The sequence below is a fragment of the Myotis davidii genome, unplaced genomic scaffold (genome assembly GCF_000327345.1).
Source record: "Myotis davidii unplaced genomic scaffold, ASM32734v1 scaffold1430, whole genome shotgun sequence".
NCBI lineage: Eukaryota > Metazoa > Chordata > Mammalia > Chiroptera > Vespertilionidae > Myotis > Myotis davidii.
In genome coordinates, this window is record NW_006281750.1 from 19,984 (window position 1) to 39,464 (window position 19,481).

At 37.0% G+C, this 19,481-nt stretch overlaps 1 protein-coding gene across 1 annotated transcript in view; it reads right to left on the bottom strand.

Moving 5' to 3' along the window:
• Positions 1 to 246: 246 nt before the first annotated feature.
• Positions 247 to 19,481, bottom strand: part of PZP (pregnancy-zone protein) — a 36,835-nt gene continuing 17,600 nt past the window's right edge. Inside the window, exons 17-36 of the mRNA XM_015558722.1 lie at positions 16,675 to 16,738; positions 16,240 to 16,387; positions 15,374 to 15,602; positions 14,419 to 14,545; positions 13,711 to 13,832; positions 13,165 to 13,216; positions 12,028 to 12,111; positions 11,592 to 11,768; positions 11,225 to 11,312; positions 9,894 to 10,050; positions 9,483 to 9,557; positions 8,887 to 9,067; positions 6,965 to 7,188; positions 5,020 to 5,238; positions 4,722 to 4,849; positions 3,683 to 3,773; positions 2,911 to 2,979; positions 2,061 to 2,163; positions 976 to 1,017; positions 247 to 390 (exon numbers count right to left, since the gene is read on the bottom strand). Coding sequence (XP_015414208.1) covers positions 368 to 390; positions 976 to 1,017; positions 2,061 to 2,163; positions 2,911 to 2,979; positions 3,683 to 3,773; positions 4,722 to 4,849; positions 5,020 to 5,238; positions 6,965 to 7,188; positions 8,887 to 9,067; positions 9,483 to 9,557; positions 9,894 to 10,050; positions 11,225 to 11,312; positions 11,592 to 11,768; positions 12,028 to 12,111; positions 13,165 to 13,216; positions 13,711 to 13,832; positions 14,419 to 14,545; positions 15,374 to 15,602; positions 16,240 to 16,387; positions 16,675 to 16,738 — 2,403 coding nt within the window. The 3' untranslated portion in view covers positions 247 to 367. The remainder of the gene's footprint in view (positions 391 to 975; positions 1,018 to 2,060; positions 2,164 to 2,910; positions 2,980 to 3,682; positions 3,774 to 4,721; positions 4,850 to 5,019; positions 5,239 to 6,964; positions 7,189 to 8,886; positions 9,068 to 9,482; positions 9,558 to 9,893; positions 10,051 to 11,224; positions 11,313 to 11,591; positions 11,769 to 12,027; positions 12,112 to 13,164; positions 13,217 to 13,710; positions 13,833 to 14,418; positions 14,546 to 15,373; positions 15,603 to 16,239; positions 16,388 to 16,674; positions 16,739 to 19,481) is intronic.

Sequence of the window (19,481 nt, forward strand, 5' to 3'; positions counted from 1 at the left end):
TCCCTTCCTACTCATCAATACTTTCTCCCCAGCTTCCTAGCTCAGTGAGTTACTTTTTTCCCCCTAAGATTTCTCAGAACATAAATTATTTTCAGTTATTGTCTAATTGATTTTATATATTAAATTCACAGTGGTAATATAAGCAGTTATATTTCACATCTGTACTGTTCACATTATTTAAGACAAAATAACTCATTATGTAAACATGTTTGATTTATAAATGATGGAACGAATAGCTTGATTAGAAATATATATTTATTCAACAAGCCTTTTTGATATCTGTTTTACAGAGATAAACAACCCAATTCTTTTTAAATTCAAGTACAGGACAGGGAATCCAGCAAAAGATGTAGTCTAAATGTGGTCCTCAAACATTGTCTTGCTCTGCATCTACGGTGAGAAAAGAAACATAAAAGAGTTGTAGGGTTTCTTCAGAAATATTCCCTCAGTTGAATCTGAGCAGTGAGTGTGAGCTAAAGCTGGGGTTAGCAAACTTTCTCTGTGAAATGTTAGATGCTAAATATTTTGGCTTTGCAGGCCATATGGTTTACGTCATAACTACTTAACTCATGATAGCAGCCATAGAAAATAGATATGAGTGTGGATCTGTTCCAATAAAACTTCATTTATAAAAATGTGTTGGGTTAGATTAGGCAGGAGAATCATAATAGTTGGCCCTTGAAATGAAGGAAACCAATTAGCTGTGATGTGAAATGTTGTCTATTATTGCTGGCTATCCCACAAACAAACATTAATAAAACTTATTGACTTTTCTTATAATGGAATGAATATCTTAAATTGGATACCCCACCTACAGGGTAAGTACCATTCTCCAGTTTTCTCTTTGTGTGAGAATGTGCCATATAAATTGTCTCAGATCTAGGAAAAGACTTGTAAAGAATTTTAAATTTAGAAGAACATTTAGGGAGCAAAGTCAATGGAGTATGATGTTGATCATGGCATGTGATTTCTTACCTATGCTGCAGGGGGCAGTGTACTCAGCAATAGCGGACTCACCTAAGAAATATTAGGTGAAAGGAGAAACAAAAAACATCTATGAACAAGAGGCCATATTGAATCTATTTACTTTACTTTTGGTGAAAAGTATATCATATCAGGATTGTTAAAACTCTATTCAAATAGGCCAGAGTTGAACAGGATAGCTAACATATTTATTACCCCATTCCCCCCGCTCCCCCCACCATCAGGAGTGGAGGAGGGGGATTGAAGACTGTTTAGATAGTATTCAAATTTTAAATTCTTAGGAAGATGACCATTGTTGCTCTCTTTTTTTCTTGTAGCTTTTTCTTTCATGAACTCTCTGCTTATACTCACTTTATCCAGCTTGCTTCCTGAATCCCTTTTCTAAGATTATTGCTCTAGCCTAAAATGCTTTTGTTATTATTTTTTAGAGAAAGTGGGAGAGGGAAAGGCAGAGAGAAATGTAGATGTGAGAGAAACACATCAACAATTGGTTGCCTCCTGAATGCGCCCTGAAGGGGAGGAGCCTGCAACCAAGGTATGTGCCCTTGGAGGGAACCAAACCTGGGACCCTTCAGTCCACAGGCCAGTGCTCTACCCACTGAGCCAACCGCGTAGGGCTCTACTATTTACTTTAGAAGGTGTACTTAACCATAAGGATCCAACTCAGATCTTTCTTCCTCTGTCTTTTTTTCCTGTTTGTCCATATTAAGCACTAGTCTTCTGTGGTATTTTCACTTCCCCAATTTCTTATCCCTTAGCTTGGTAACACTCATTTATCATTTATCATTTAACTGTCTTTTCTGGTTACATTATCTTTCCATGTGTACTAGGATCTTTATGTCTCTAAACTATTTGAGAGCAGTCACAAAATATCTTTCTTTGTAAATTCTTAAGTTTCTGACTCAATAAATATTAATTGATAAATTTGTTTGTAGGTGGTTTCTACAGTATATAGCTTGGAGGAAAGGGACAAATAGATATAATATTGATTGAATGGTCTAAAACCAGGGTTATTGTCATCTATTTCTTGGTTTTACATTGAGACTATTTAATTGTCTCAGTTTTCTCTCACTTACGTGTCTCATAGTAATCATAGACTTTAACAATCGCTGGTTTTAGGTCTCTTACTGGGATGTCTTGCAGAACCGTGAAAGAAAAGCTTAGTGTCTGAGCTGTCACCTAAAAGGAAAAGTGGGAGTAATAAAGAGGTTAGAAATCCTCTTCTCTCTTCTTTGAGTAAAACATATTCTTTATTGTTCTCTGACTCTTCTTCACCTGGATCTTCTAGGTAAGCAAACATTTGTGGATGCCAAGATGGGTTTAGAAGGCAACTTTGGGAACTCTTTACAATGAACAAAATCCCCAAGATATTCTCCTAAACAACAGAGACAACCCATATGCTCCTGTAGTCCTCTGTACGAAATTAACCGAGTCTATGTGAATGTGTTTTAAGATGCAGAGACTTGTACCACCTGTAGTTATAATACAAAACTATTTTTGTGTGGTTAGATAAAACATCCCCTTTGATTTGCTATTGACTTTGAAGATACTCATGAGATCTACATTTTATTATATATAGTGATATATTTATTAGAATATTAACAGTATTAGTAATCAACCACAGTGGTGTATTTTTTTCTTTTTGGTGGGTCTTTAAAATAACACACATGTTAGACATTTATTCTGTTGATTTTCTACTGGAAATCATAGAAATATTCATATTCCAATTGTAACATAATTAAAAAGGGAGCAGACATTCTATGGATTTAAAAGGAGATTTTCCTTTTATTCTCTTTAGCATAGATTAACTTTTTGGAAGGATGTTACTAATTATTGCTTTCCTTACATTACTTATCTTCTATTGACAAGACCCACTTAGAAAGTCAACCGATGTATATAGTCTCAGCTAAATGCCAGAGCTCTCACCTGTTCCACATAAATGATGACATGGTTATTGTTCACTTCTGTCCTGCTCACATGGTTAGATCTTTCAAGCTGAAAAAATTAGAGAACTCAAAAAGTTAGACAATAGATATGAGAACACTGAGACCTAGAGCAGATTATAGAAAGGGACAAATGTTTATTCTTTAAATAACGTGAGGGCTAGAATGCCTATGACTCATCTTCATGATTAAACATCAAGGTACATTAGCTATACAAAAGTTGGGTGAGTGGAAGGAATCACATATGCAAACAGGTTTCAACGTTGTCATGTCTTGATTGAAAAAAATCACTTGGAATTCTATCAAGAGAAGGAAGCCAGCTATTTTCAGGACAGGATTTTCATCATCCTTCAATATTCAAGTAACATGTTAGACTCTCTGGCATCTTTGCTGATTCAAGCTCACATTAGTTTTATCATTGCCAAATTTTGTGTGTGCATATTAGTTACTTTGGTATTTAATCATAGTCTGTTTTTCTTGCTTGTCATTTTATTGTTTCATGCCCATGTGCTTTCAGTTCCTAACTGGACCATGAGTGGCCTAAGGATAAGATATTCCCTTGTAGTTCTCTGGTATCACACAGGTCTCTTAGCTTAGAGCCAAATAAATAGTTACTGAATTTAATTTCATGGGTTTGGGGAAAAACAATTTTTGAGGCAGGATGATATGGATAGAACTTTCTATTGGTATGGTCTCATTTGAAGATACATAACATCCTTTTGTATGGGATCTACCTAGGCTTAAAACACACCTACCATTTTTACCGTTGGTTTCAAGGGAATAAAACCAGATACCATTTTCACATCAACAATCACCATATTGGAGACAGGGCGGCTCCCTCTGTAACTGTAGTGTCAGAGAAAAAAAGGAGTTAGAATTTATTATGTGAAAGAAAGCCAAAGTTCCTCTTTCAAGACCCACCAAAAACCTGTCCATCTTCATGAAGTTTCCCCTAAGATTATGACCTACAGAACTCTGTGTTTCCTGGACATGTATGATATCAATATACATCAGATGTATAGCTTACTAAAATCATAGATATTCAAGGCTTAGTCCCACATGATCAAAACAGAATCTTTGGGAGTGGAGTTTGGTAATCTGCTTTTGTAACACATCTTCAGGTTTTGGACATTCTACCTATACTACTCATTTGTGATTTAATATATCTTACTTTTATATTTTTAGTTAATTTAAATGTAGCATGAATGCTTTATACTTCAATTAAATTTATGTTTAATAATTGGGTTGGCTGTCTGAAATATCATTTATTTTTTAATATTAATGTCATTAGTATTAGATACAAAGCAATATAATTTGGGCAATGTTTTCTTAGGACTCCTGCAAAGTTTTTGATGGCTCATGATAGGGCAACATCTATATTTTATATGTCATAAATACTTTGTATTTAATATTAGCATTTATTACTTATTCATTTGATTAGAAAAAACAAAGTAAAATATAATTATTCAGAAGAGATAAGAAAGATTTACTTCAACTTAAGGTAAAAATATTTGAAAAAATAATTTATTATTTTGCAATGAGTTAAATAAAAATTAGTGTAAATGATTACTAGGAATTAATTAGAACATTTAAAAAATTTACATTTTTTATTAAACATATTTAAAACTAGACTTTGCTTTCAGATGCTTTTAAAGCATTATTAAAACTTTAAGACAAAACATTTACTAGAGAAAAAGATAATTTCATAATACATAGCTTCCAAATATATTAATGATTGATGGTTCCAAGTAGCTTTTAGACTCAGGATTAACTGACTCAGTCAGAAGGTCTTACCTGACATTCACTGAGATCTGGAAGCTGGTATGGGCTTTGGGTCCATCACAAGTTTGGGGCAGAGTTTGTACCTCCAAGGCAAATGGGGAATCCTCCTTTTCTGGAAGGATATTATATTTCATGGATGTCTGTGGAACACCAAAGACACCATCAGTTTTTCTTTTCCTGGGAAGCCTCTCTTTTTCATCATTTAACTTCTCCAGATTTGCCCTTTACTTGTCCAGGAAGCAAAGAGCAGAGCTTCCTTTCAGAGGAGAGTTTCAAGTTGATTTTTTCCAATATAATTCTAGAGTCTCACCTGAAGATACACACATCTTTCCCCAGTCACTGTTATGGTGTATTCCCCAGGTATCTCTGGCAATGAGACCTGCTGCAGCAACAGGAGGTTGTTGCTATCCACTTGGAGTTTTGTGGAAAAGGTTTTTGAATCACGAATGGTCACTTGTGCAGTTTTCTGAGTCCTGATGAAAGTGGCTGCTCCATATTTAGACAGGGCATGGAGAGCTATCACTGTGTCCTGGAAGAGATGAGGGGAGAAACCACACCTAAAGAGTAAGTTTTTGATGGCTGGGATTTTCCTCAAAAGTCTGTGTTAGCTACCACAAGGGAGTGATGGCTTTCCTCCCCTAAAGTATACACCTGCTAATTGCTTTTTCTTTTTCTCTGCCTTTAAGGCATAATCATAGTCATGCTATAGTTTCTCCAAATGAAATAAAAGACTATTAATGCAAATTAGATTCACAATTTAATTTCACTTGTTGTTGGTATTGTCCTAAGGGACTATTTCTATGCCCAGAAATTGTGCTCTGCTCTTTCTCATCAATACTTCTCTTTTTTATATCTTTCAAAGAATAGGTTTAAAATTAAAAAGTTAAGTCAAAATAGTGACTGCCATTTACTAGACAGTAATTTAGATAGAAGAATGACAGAAATTTGCTGAGAATAAAAAGTGTAGTATCAGACAACTTGCACTTTCCCAAGTTTCTTTTCCCCTTTATATATTCTCCACCCCCCCAACTCACTGCCTTATTGAATTTTATTTTTATTTTTTAATCTTTATTGTTGAAAGTATTACATATGTCCCCTATCTCTCCCATTGACCCCTTTTAGTTCGCACCCGCTCCCTGCCCTCCACTCCCTGCCCCCCGCCCCCTGCCCCAGGCCTTCACTATCCAGTTGTCTGTGCCCATGAGTTATATATACATAGTTTTACATATATAACTAGAGGCCTCATGCACAAAATTCTTGCAAGGGCCTTGGCCCCGGCTCCCTGCCCACAGCCGCAGCCACGGTCGGGGGCCTCTTCCACCTCTGCCTCCTCTGCCTCGGCCCCCATCCTCTGCGTCTATGTCCGGAAGGAAGGATGTCTGGAAGGCCATTTGGTCTAATTAGCATATTATGCTTTAATTATTATAGATATCCCTAAAAAACAAAGTTACATTATGTACATCCAAAATACTGAAAGATGTGTAAGTGGAAATCCAGATGGTTAACACAATCATTTTTGCACTCAATAAAACATTTCCAAAAATGTGGTATGAAAAAAATAATTTAAGAGCTTTAGCTTAAAAACAATCAATTTTAAGGAGGGGGTGGGGTGTAAGAAGACAGGTCTCAGGGCAGTTAGGAAGGACTGGAGAGTCTGAGTTCCTTGGAGTGATTAAATAGAACTTCTTATTCATTCTATGAAGATTCATTCTATGAGATCTATGTGGTCACTTTCCTTTTAATCACACAATGTTCTGGTTCATCTTAGAGAGTTTCTTGCAGGATTAACACTGATTCTCAACCAGGGTTGATTTTGCCTTGTCTTAACTGTGAGTAGAATGCTACTGGCATCTAGTGGGGAGAGTCCAGGAGGCTGTAAGACATCTTTCAATGGCCAGGGCAGCCCCTCACAATAATAATTATCTGGAACAAAATGTCAACAGTTTTGCTATTCAGAAACCCTATTCTAGAGTGTGGCTATTGACCGATGAGTGCTAATGATATAATATAGCTTTAGAGAGGAATGGTGCTTATGGTTAAGTAGCCAAATTGATGGGATAATGCAGGGCTTAGTGAAATTGTTTGGGGGAATGACTTGGGTCCTTTTCCTTTTTCTACTACTGTTTTTAGATATTTCTAAATAATTCTTCCAAGATTTAATGATTCACCTTCTCTTTTCTTTGTAACTGTTCTGTTTTCAAATGGGCCAACTGTCAAGTGAACCTGGAGGAGAAGACTATATGGGAACCACAAACCTGGGTGGAGGAGAAACCCCCATAGGAATTCTGTTGCTTTATGATCCACTTCACAATGTGCAATGCAGAAGTCAGGTCCTCTAAGCTTGGGGCAGGCTGGGCAGTGAGGTATGCTAGGAGCACGTAGGACGTCATCTCCACCTCAGCAGAGGGAGCCTGAGGTTGGTAAAAGTACCCTTCTGGTGCCCTGGTTTTTTGAGGTCGTTCCCAGTGGACGGTGTTGTCTTAAGGGTGAGAAAAAGAGAGAATTATAACTATTGGTAGATAATAAGTGAATATATATTCATATCATATGGAGTTGAAAATAATAGAGAGATGAAGTAAGGTCCTCACTGTCATTTCCATGCTGAACTCAAGTTTAGTCCTCTGGGCCTAAGACCAAGAATATTGTTGGAGGAAGAAGCATAGTGCACACTTGTTAATCTCTTAAATATATATATATTTTTAATTGAAAGAGAAACAAGACAGAGTTTTCTTGCTATTTGTGATATTTCCTGGGAATTGGAGTACGAATTGGATATAAAGCCTACCTATTACATTCCTCCAAAGAGAACATACAGATGGCCAATAAACATACGAAAAGATGCTCAACATCACTAAGCATCAGAGAGATGCAAATTAAAACCACAATGAGATATCAACTCATACCTGTTAGAATGGCTGTCATCAATAAATCAGTAAAGAAATGTTGACAAGGATGTAGAGAAAAGGGAACAGTCATGCATTTTGGATGGGAGAGAAGATTGATGCAGCCACTTTAAAAAACGGTATGGAGAGTATGTACCCAAATAAACCCAAAACACTAATTCAAAACAATATAAGCACCCCTATGTTCATTGTAGTGTTATTTACAACAGCCAAGATATGGAAGCAACCTCAATGCCCATCAATAAACAAGAGGATATAAAAGCTGTGGCGTACATATGTACATAATAGAATATTATTTAGCCACAAAAAAATGCAATTTTACCATTTGTGGCAGCATGGACAGACCTAGACAGTATTATGCTAAGTGAAATGGTCAGAGAAAGGCAAATATTGTATGATTTTACTTATATATGGAATCTAAAGAACAAAATAAATGAACAAACAAAATTGAAACAGACTCATAGATACAGAGAACTGACTGATGTTTGCCAGAGGGGAGGGAAGTTGTTCTTGGTGGTGGGGGAGCTTCTGAAAAAAGTGAAGGGATTAAGAACTACAAATAATTAGTCACAAAATTGTCCTGGGGAAGTACAGTATAGCATACGGAATATGGCCAATATTGTAATAACTATGTACGGTACCCGAAGAATGCTTGAAATATCAAGGGGACCACTTTGTAAAGTATGTGATTCTTTAACTACTATGCAGCACACCTAAACTAATATAAATGATATTGAATATAAACTGTAATTGAAAAAATAAAACCTACTTATTGAGCTCATAGGACTTTTGTAATAATCTGGCAAAAGAGATAAAAAACACTTTGAAAATGTTATTGCAATTTCTTTAGTATGGCTTTTTGTTGTACCATTTATCATCCAAGCATGTAGGCACTTACCCTATAAAAATATATATATTTGTTTAATATATTGCTTTCAGCAGGTAGAGATAAAATTCCATAATTTACCTGCAGCATTATGTATGGTATAACATATGCAATCCCAGAGAATATATTTTTCTAAAAGGTGGTTTGACCTCACAACAGATAATTTGGCTAAAGAATTACAAAGCTAAAATTTTACAGAGGAAGGGAGAGGGATAGAGAGTTAGAAACATCGATGAGAGAGAAACACCGATCAGCTGCTTCCTGCACACTCCCTACTGGGGATGTGCCTGCAGCCAAGGTACATGCCCTTGACTGGAATCAAACCTGGGACCCTTCAGTCCCCAGGCCGATGCTCTATCCAGTGAGCTACACCGGTTAGGGCTCTCACCTTCTTTCACAGCTTCTTCATCCAGAGAGCTCAGTATTTCTCCCCTCCTATTTTTGTTTCCCGCTAGGGCAAAAGCGTAGGCCAACAATGCCTTGGTGTAGATATGGCTTCCAAGGGGCCCCTCCTGTGCTGTATTCCAGGCAGACTCCAGGCAGAGCAGGGCCATTTGAACAACAGAGTTCTGTGAAGACAAAGAGGTGCTGGTGTCAAACTAGGATAAGTAGAGGATAGAACAGGTTCTGAGTTGGATATTGCTTGACAGATGTCATTCATGGTTTTCAGCCAGCCAAGTAGACAGCCAATATTCACTATATTTAAGCTGAGAAACATTTTAAATTTCTTAACTTTATATTTAGTTTTCAAAAAATAAAGCCAGGGAACATGTGTTTTTAGGATTAGCTTTGGTACATAGTCCAAGGGCATTATTGGGCAAGTATAAATTCCCTTTAATGGAATTGACTGAAGAGCTCATCTGGCTGAGAAATGCCTCATCATTGAGCAAAATGAAAGCAGAGACTTGGCTTTTAGTGCAGGGGTGTTCCAGGCATCAGGCCTGTAATTTTCATAGTAGGAAGTGGGACTGAGGTGAGTCTTACAGTGACTGGAAGACCACTCTCCAGAAGAGCAATAGTGATGTAGACAGAGAGGGTCACTTCGTCTTCCACTCCTCCCTGTAAATGACAGAGAGGGGTGGGGGAGAAAGAGAGAGAGAATTTTGATTAATTGTACTTGATTAATTGCACTTCTAAATTTTAGTATATTCTCTGGTCTTTAATGCAACTTGTCTTCAGTATCTTCTCTATCAAGCAAAGTAACACCCTCATGCAAAGCACCATTTCTTTCTTCTTTAGAATTTTCAGGTTTATAACTCCTTCCTAGATGCCCTCTCACATTACCTAAGACTTCATCTTTGCAATTTTCCTGTGCCTTCTTTCTCCTATCACGTTTGGAACAATGTTAATATTGAGGTATCATGGGGTTCAGCATAAGTACTCACAGCACTTCACCTTAATGGCATTGTTGAGCAGTGACCCAGAGTTTCTGAAACAGCCATTCTCCTTCTGCCTCTGGGAGAGCCAGTCGAGGGCTTGGGTAATATGTGCTTCATCAATGAAGATGTAGCTTTTAGCCTGGGCAAAGGTCTGCAGTACAAAGGCTGTGAGCCTGAAGGATGAAGAAGAGCAGGCTTCTGAGACCATTTATTCTCATACAGCACCTTAAAACTCTGTTTTGCACACATAGACTCCCACTCTCCCCCAATTCACCCTCATGAAAATGAGCTATTACTGAGAGTTTGGAAACTTTTTCTGTGAATGAAAGAGCTATTACTGAGAGTTTGGAAACTTTTTCTGTTAACTTGTTAGCTTCTTTCTATTTTTTTTTTCCTGTGGCATGTTGTTAAATGTCTTACCAAGGATTCTTGCTTCCAAAAGCATCACTTTAGAGATTTAGGTTTCTCCTAGTTTTCTTGGGGGTGGTTAAGATATTTACTCTCATATTCTGGACTTTCTGTATTTATTTGTTTCCATTGATTTCTTCCTTTGTCTTCTGCAACTAATGTTCTATTGGTCTGTCTTCTTTTACTGGAACAGACCAGTAAATATTTTTCTCTACATCATCCTGCCTCTCCACTACTTTTCAGGTTGTTGATTTCCTCTTGTTTTCTTGTATGGTCATATTTAGTTCAGATAGATAGATAGATAATTAGATGAATGGATGATAGATGGACAGATGAATAGATGAATAGATGGACAGGTGGATAAATGAATAGATTGATAAATAAAAAATAGATGGATGGATAAATAGATAGATGATAGCTAGATAAATACATAGAGAGGATCATCTAGTAGAAGGTGGTAAAGTATGCACTGTGAGTAATGGCTGCCATTTTTCTAGCCTGTTTCTAGCATCTCAGCACTGTTCAACAATTTATGAGGGCAAATAAGAAGTTTGTAATGGTTCCTTAGCAACATGAGAAAGAGAGGCTTGGTGTGTTGATATAAAAATAATCAACTTCAAATGTTCTCAGTTTTGCCATTTATTAGTTGTTTATACTAGAGACATTTATTCATCCATAATGAACATCATCTCCTCTGTAAAATGAAGCTAATAGCTCTCATTTCACATGATTATTGTAAGAATTAAGTAGGCGAATAGACAGAGTGGGGCAAAAGGAGGTTTACAGTAGTGAGTAAGGAAAACGCAGTTTATTCTTGTATTATTTATTAATTATTGTGTTATTTTCCATATGAACAACTGTAAACCTACTTTTTGTCCCACCCTGTATGGACAGGCTTTGAACTCGTAGTTGAAACTCAGAATGATTTTCTTTTCTTACCAAGTGTTGCCCTCATTTCTGCCAGACTGATCCCCGAAGGCGCTATAGGAACCATCTTGATGTTTGTAGTTCAGCTGCCTCTGGTAACCTGGAATGAAAGTATCATAGAAAGGCAGGATATCTCCAGGTGCAGGCTGACAGTGTCCAGACTCCCCTGAGGTTTGATGGCTCATGGGTAGGATCTGTCATAGCGTTATGGCTATCACCCATATGTCAAAATGCAGCATTGTATCAGATGGTGGGAAACTTTTCATTTCTACACAAATCACTGCATTAGCTTGATCACTGGTGATAAAATGCCAGCGTAGTGGGGAAAAAGCCCATTATTAGTAGAGTAACACAGTAAACTTTTCTTTGTCTCACTTACCACTGACGAGATAGGCAATGGCCTTAGACTTGATCTCTGAAGTCAACTGTTGGGTTTCACTCAGATAGTTCAAGACATAGATGTTAGGAGCAAAAAGGACCATGTTTTGCTCTCCGCAGCCATAGGGCATCTGGAGGAGATTCTGTGTATTTTGCATAGCAGAACCTAGTATGTCACCTGGGGAATGTGAGATTAAATGTCAGAGTTATTTAAGTTCATATGTAGCCAACATTAGTGAACTCCAATGATGTTCATATTTAAAGTCAGATACTTTATCATTTGGATAAGGGAACATTTATATTTAGAAAAAGTGAGCCTTCCAGGATCCTATATAAATTGACACATTAATAAGTTGATATTTAGAACACAAATATATAGATAAAATGTATGGCTGGCAGTTCTTTTGTCACAGTTTTCTAGATGCAAGATAACTCACCCAAAACTGAGAAAGAGGCTCTGGCAGATTCTTTGACCACATTTGGTGGGAGCTTCAGGGATAATTGCTCAGATATTTCGGTACCTTTGGGAACAAATAATCTATATGAAAGGATGGCATTCCTTATAGTAGTATAATCTAGTGGTTACTTAACCTCTTCCTACTTTAACTTGTACATGTGATGATTCAGTGAAATAATACATATAAAATGTGTGAATTAGAACAGCCTTGGCAACATCTTAAATCTCAATGCATGTGAACCGTTATTATTATTGTTATCATTACATTTAGCAATAGCATTATTATGCCTCCTTGAGGAACCCTGTGTCCAAGGAATAAGAATTTTGACTTATGATGAGATTACCTTTAATAGTCTAGCTTTTCTTGGCACAACAAAACTTCCCAAGTCCCTTTCCCTCTGGTTTTATCATCTTCTGTGTTGCTGTATGCACAGTAGCTCTCTTAAAGAAGGCTAGGAGCCGACGAGGATCTAGAGTTTTCAGAATTAATTGTATAATTCTCTGATTTTGTTGGTCTCTAAGGTTAAGCCTTAAATTGGTCCTTCTTAAGTGTCAAGAACAGTGTTTTATATACTATGAACATAGATCTAGTGCTAATGTGCCAGTATAATTTACAAGCTACACAATTTAATGTTTTTTAATGATATGGTAAAATCCTGATGCAAAGTGGAGTTCTTTTTTTTCTATGGAAAACAAGTTTTTAGTAAGATGAGCAGAAAGTGCCATATGCTTTATTACCAACTATTTTTGAGAATATTAACTGTGATTCAAACTTGTCATAACTCTGCTTTCTTTCTACCTCGTGCTGTGGCACTCTAAGCCTTTGCATCCTGCCTCATTAATGAGCAGCCACTGGCTATGGAGATAAAGGCTGAAAGTGAACCAAGCAAGCCCTAGTAGTAGCCTTGCCTGTACCCACAAGCCACATTAACCTGCTCTCTTGGGCTCAGTGTTCCTATTTGTAAAATATGTACAAAGAAATACTTAGTATTATGCCAAATTGAATGGAACATTCTGAAAATTATGGGAGATAACATGTAAGACTATGCATTGTAACTTGAAATACATACCCTCGGGAGGCATTGTTCTCACAATGATTATGAAGATTGACTCTTACCTGAAGTACAGGCCATAGAATTGAAAGTCTTTTCTTGCTCAATACCTTCAGGCTTGGGTGAAAAGAAAAAAAAAAAGTAGAAAAGAGGGCTAAGTATCGAGGTGACTAAAGGACAACCATAGATTGTTTACTTTGAAGGGTGGGGTTTACACTAAATGATGCTATCAAATCCTACTTGTTAGCAAATTAGTGTAAATGTGTAAAACATTGAACAACAAGGGATATTGGCTGAGGAGAAAATGAGGGATACTAAGGGCAGAGAGCCAAATGTAATAGGTGAGAGAAATATTTGACTTCTATAGGAGAGGTAGAGATCAGAAAAGGAAAAGGCTCCTAATAATGTTTTTTAAAAACTATGCAATAAGTTAACAAGTTTACATAGCAAGGTTTCTCATAATATGTGCTTTAAGGATAGGAAATTCCATTAGTCTTACCAGATGAATTCTGTATGATACTAATTATCCTTTGTTACCTCAAGAATGTCCATACTGTTTTTTTTTAATTGTTATGGCCTCAGAAACACATGTCAAAGTAATACAGACTTACTTCCACCAATAGGGTTTTGATGACTGTGTCTTTCCTTCCAATCTCAGGGACTTCAGCAACCTTATTTCCACAAAGCTCTAGGGACTTCACTGCCTGGGCGCTCACCGAGAAGTTCATATTCCCTAAAACAAAGAATGTAGAGAAAATGAGTATCCATCTTTTTTTTTTTTTAAAATATATTTTATTGATATTTTACAGAGAGGAAGGGAGAGAGATAGAGAGTTAGAAACATTGATGAGAGAGAAACATCGATCAGCTGACTCCTGCACATCTCCTACTGGGGATGTGCCCGCAACCCAGGTACATGCCCTTGACCGGAATCGAACCTGGGACCTCTCAGTCTGCAGGCCAACGCTCTATCCACTGAGCCAAACCGGTTTTGGCATGAGTATCCATCTTGACAGTAGTCCAAGGCATCCCTAATAGCTGAAAATGACTCTATGCTCTGCAATCACCTCAAAGGCTGCACTTTAACCTTACAATGCACTGGAATAGGAAAGGTGAAAACAAAATAAAACAACAAAAAACCCAAGGCTAATGTACACTGAGAAACCAATACCCAAGTATAGTGATTGTGAGGCCCAGGTGTTGTGGGAATAGCGGTAGGGTACCATTGTGGATAGAAAAAAAAAAAAAGAATATGATGTAAGCAGTATTCAGAGATCCATTGCTGACTGGAAAACATTTGGGGCGGGGGATGTCACTCACCCAGAGTTTTAGGAGTTATTTCCCAAGACAAAGTTTGCCGCTCATTTTCACAGATGCAGTAGGATTCTTTCCCCTTTTCATTTTGGGCTGCCAGGAAGGCTGTAGAGGCTTGCAGTTGCACACTGACCTATCACCCACAAGTGGGGCATAGAGATAAATATTATCAGAATATGGAGAGACACTGAGTCATGGAATTGGGGCCACATGTGAGGTGTTGAACTAAATTGGGATTTAGAAAAAGACTATGAATTTCACATGTGCTTTGAGAAGCATGAAAATGGCAATGACATATATCAAGACTGATTATTTATTAGGAGGAGCTGGCATTTAGATTATATATCTGACATATGCAGATATTGCCTCTGGGAGAAGTACCTACTGGTTCCTACCTGGTGGTTCTTAACTCCTGTGTAGATTTTCTTGCTTCCTCCCTCTCTCCACTTCCTCTAACATATATTACATGTCTATTCTATATAAGACATAGAAAATTTTGAAGGAGAGGATCCTGACCTAGAGGATATTGTATTATAAAGGAGATAATCTCTACACAAAACTATGCCATAATTTACAAAGACAGAAGTGCTATAAGAAAAGTTAAAAGTACATATTGTGGGAGTTTAGAGATGAAGGCTTGAAGAACAACACCAACAAAATTAAGAAAACTAAATTTTGTGTCAGCATCAAGAATTTTCCCACCAAAGAGCCTGTCTTGTGTCAGGATTCAGCAAGGTTCAGGAAGAAAAAAAAAGATATGTGGATTGGAGATCTGTGGTTTTAGTACCTGTAGCTCATATGTTATTGTGTTATCTTTCTGATCATGTCCCATCTTGCTTAGCACTATTTATTTGCAATGCTAGCACCTAATTCCAAGAATTATCCATAGTCTTGGGAACAAATCATGAGCTGAATGACCAAAGTTCCAATTACCCTTTCAATTCACCCTCATTTTTCTTACCCGGATGCAATTGGGAAGGTAGTTTAGGACAGTAGCCTTGAGTGTGAAGGCCTCTCCACGGATCACAGAGTAGGGCATTGTGAGTTCCACAAAGAAGGGCTGGAAGGCTCGGAGAGTGGTGGGAAGAGAGAAACCAAGTCCAGTGTCATTGGACAGGCAGAAGGCTCCTGCCTTCCACTCAGTGATGGTATCAGGGACTGTTACTCCTACTTCGGCCACGCCCGATGAGCTGGCGAAGATGACAATAGGAAGAACAGAGAGTAAGTAGGTAAATGTCTTTTTTCAAGTGAGAATCAATATGTGTAAAGGGACTGTCAAGAATGAAACCATTAAAGGGTTCATGCGGACACTAGATTATGTACTGGGGACTGAGGTGGGAAAACAAAAGGGACTAAATGGTGTCGCTTTCCCTTATCTGTCTAGAGCCACATCACACATGCATATATTTTAAATAGAAATATTTGAATTTGATTCAGTTTGGTCCATAAGCTGTCCTCACTATTGTCCAATTTCATAAAGCATATTTAAGATTCATGATCCAACAAATAAACTATCACTCTTATGCAGTCTGATTTCTTTATGTGCTTGATCCAATCTTGTTTATGCAAGACTCCTGGATGGCATTAGGTGGTATAGAATTTGAATATTCTATAGGCAGTCTTAGGAATAATTATTTTAGACTTGTTGCTCTGAGAGACAATTATACTAGTGAGCCCATACAATAAAAGTGTTTTTCTTAGGTCTTGTATGGTAGGAGGTTAAGACAATTATTTAGAACTTTTCAGAAGGCTTATCTTCAAGTTGAAAATGCTGGGCGGGTCACATTGCCTCACCCAGAGCAAAAAGAGGAGAGAAATGTTACTTACTCCACCATTGCCAGCTCCCAGATCCAGGTCTCAGGGAAATAACTCCGCACTGTTTCAGAGACTGGCTCTGGACTTGGCATATTATTTCCAGGTTCTGCAGCAGCTGCACCAATTGGAGGAGAATACAACATCCCTGCACCTCCAAAACCTAATAAAAGAAAATAATAATCTAGTTAAGGGAAAAGCATTCATTTATTTTATGGTTCATCTGTAAGGCTTAGGAGAACAAATTTTCCATTTTACTGCTCTGATTGTCTCCTGAGAGTTGTAGAACTTTGGAGATAACTTGTTGAGTGCACATTCTTTGAGCAGAGAGGAATGTTTTTTACAGGTAGAAATTCCATGTATGTGAATGGAGGCTGGAAGTACAAGATCACTTGCAGATGATTTTATGGTTTGTAGGGGAAATGATAGGTTTTCAAGGTCTGAGAGTACTGTTTCCTTCATAGAAAAACTGAACAGAAAAGGTAAAACTCTCTTTAGATAACATGAGTGGCGGCTATATTGAAAATTGTTTGAATTACCACTAAAGTGAATAGAATTTAAGAATATCAATTCTGTGTACTATATTGAAGCTTGTAAATTTATTGCTCTCTTGATAACAAGGCTAGATTTTTAGATTTTATTCTATTTATTTTATGGAAAGGAGAAATGAAGAATTCAAGATGACAAAAAGAGAGATATTTCCATTTGGAATAGCTCTATGATCAAGATAAAGAGTATTTACAAAAGGGAAAGGGTAGATAAGCTCTCACCTTAGAGCAGCGGTTCTCAAACTGTGGGTCGTGACCCCTTTGGGGGTCAAACGACCCTTTCACAGGGGTCGCCTAAGACCATCGGAAAACACATATATAATTACATATTGTTTTTTTGTGATTAATCACTATGCTTTAATTATGTTTAATTTGTAACAATGAAATTGGGGGTCACCACAACATGAGGAACTATATTAAAGGGTCGCGGCATTAGGAAGGTTGAGAACCACTGCCTTAGAGCCTTTGAAAGGCAAAATAGTGAAATAGTTAAAAAACATAGGTCTGCAGTCAGAGTACCTGATTCAATTCCCATTTTCCCATTTACTGACTTATTGGCTGAGCTACTTAACTTTTCTGGGTTCAGTTTTTCCATTTCAAAAATTATTATAACCACAAAACGAAATGGTACTATGTGAGGTGATGGAGTATTAGCTAATGCATCAATGGTAATCATTTCACAAAAACATATCAAATCAACACATTGTACACCTTAAACTTACACAATGTTATATGTCATTGATATCTCAATAAAGCCAGAAAAACAAAAAAGGAGAAAATGGTGATAAAAATACATTCTTACCTTAAAAGATTTCTGTAGGAATTAAGGAAATCTATCTACTACCATCTATCTTTATTCTATCTATCTATCTATCTACCATCTATTTATCATCTATCTACCATCTATTTTTATTTTATCTATCTATCTATCTATTATTATCATCATCATCAATCATCTATCTATCATCATCTATCTATCATCTAATCTATCTACTTTTCACTTCTGTCTTGAAACATAATAAGCATTCCATAGGTATTTTCATTTACTCGAGTTGCTTTTTATGAATGCAACACTCTTCTAAATAGCCATTTAATTGGTTCTCTTTCTTCAAATCTTTGCTAAAATTTTACTCTCCTGGTAAGACATTCACAGGTCACCCTATTCTCTATTTAATTTTCCCCTTAGAATTTGTCACCTTCTAATAAACTATTTAATATACTTGCTTATTTTTTTATACTCCCCTTATGCCCATTAAAATATAACCTTTATACAATTGAAGATTTCTCTTAATATTTGTTATATGTCCACAAACTAGGTTAGTAAGTATTCAATCAAAATTTACTGACCACATGAATAATAACTTTCATATTTATAACTTAGGTCTTATGTTTCAGGCACTAATCATTTCTAACATTGTCCAACATGATTTTACGACCCTATTTGTATTAACCTTTTTCTCCCTCATTCTCTCTCTCTCTCTCTGGCTCTAGAAACAGTATTAAAGTTATTTTTTCCATATTTATTGTTCCCTGACATCAAACACTGAAGTTGCATGGTGACTTCCCAAACAGTCATGGGAATGGATTTATGTTCTTCAAATTATTTTCAAGAACTTTCACAAAATATTCAAGCTTTCTTAGCTCTTCCATTGCTGCACATACCTGAGTCATTTATATCTACTTATTTCAATCTTCTTTGTGTATTCATCACATTTTAGATGTGTTTTGTTTGTTTGTTTTGTTTTGTTAATCCTCACCAGAGGATATTTTTTCCATTGATTCTTAGAGAGAGTGGAAGGGAGGGGAAAGACAGAGAGAAACATTGATTGGTTGCCTCCCTGCACATGCCCTTGACCAGGGCCAGGGATCAAACCTGCAACCGAGGTATGTGGCCTTGACTGGAAATGCTACCTGGAACCCTTCAGTCCACAGGCCAATGCTCTATCCACTGAACCAAACCAGCTAGGTCTAGAAGTTATTTTTTTTCTGTTACATCATATGCCTGAAATTCTTTTCTCAGGAACTTCCAGCATATTTCCTTCTGCCTCAAACTTTTATGGTTTAAGCTCAAACTTCTTTCTGTATAATTTTCATGTTTATTTTCTTTTTCCTTAATCTCCCTCATTTATAAAGCATCTTAGTTACCTGAAAAAAATATTTCCCATTGCTAAGAAACTGTTTGGAATTGGTGCTATTTTTGAAGGTTATATTTGGAGAAAAACATGGTCCTTTAAAAGTGAGCTGACAGCATTGTTTTCTTTATGATAGGGCTTGTTTACAGATAGATATTAATATCACATGGTTAATTCGATAGGCTCAATGTCAAGGAACACAGAAAACAAATTTTAAACAATCAATATTCTTAATTTGTTTTGGTACATAATATTTATTTTATTGGGATTTTGAAATGCCCTAGAGTGCCTTTAGACACATTACTTTAATTTATATAATGAAGGATTTGAGGCTTAGAGGCTTAGAGAAAAGGCATTACAGGTCCACTTCACTCATAGAACCTCAGATTTATAATCCCAAACTCAAAAGATGTTAATCTTTATTAACAGACTAGAGGCCCAGTGCACAAAAATTTGTGCACTCAGGGGGGTCCCTCAGCCCAGCCTGTGCCCTCTCGCAATCTGGGACCTCTCGGAGGATGACCACCTGCTGGCTTAGGCCTGCTCCCCGGGGGATTGGGCCTAAGATGGCAATCAG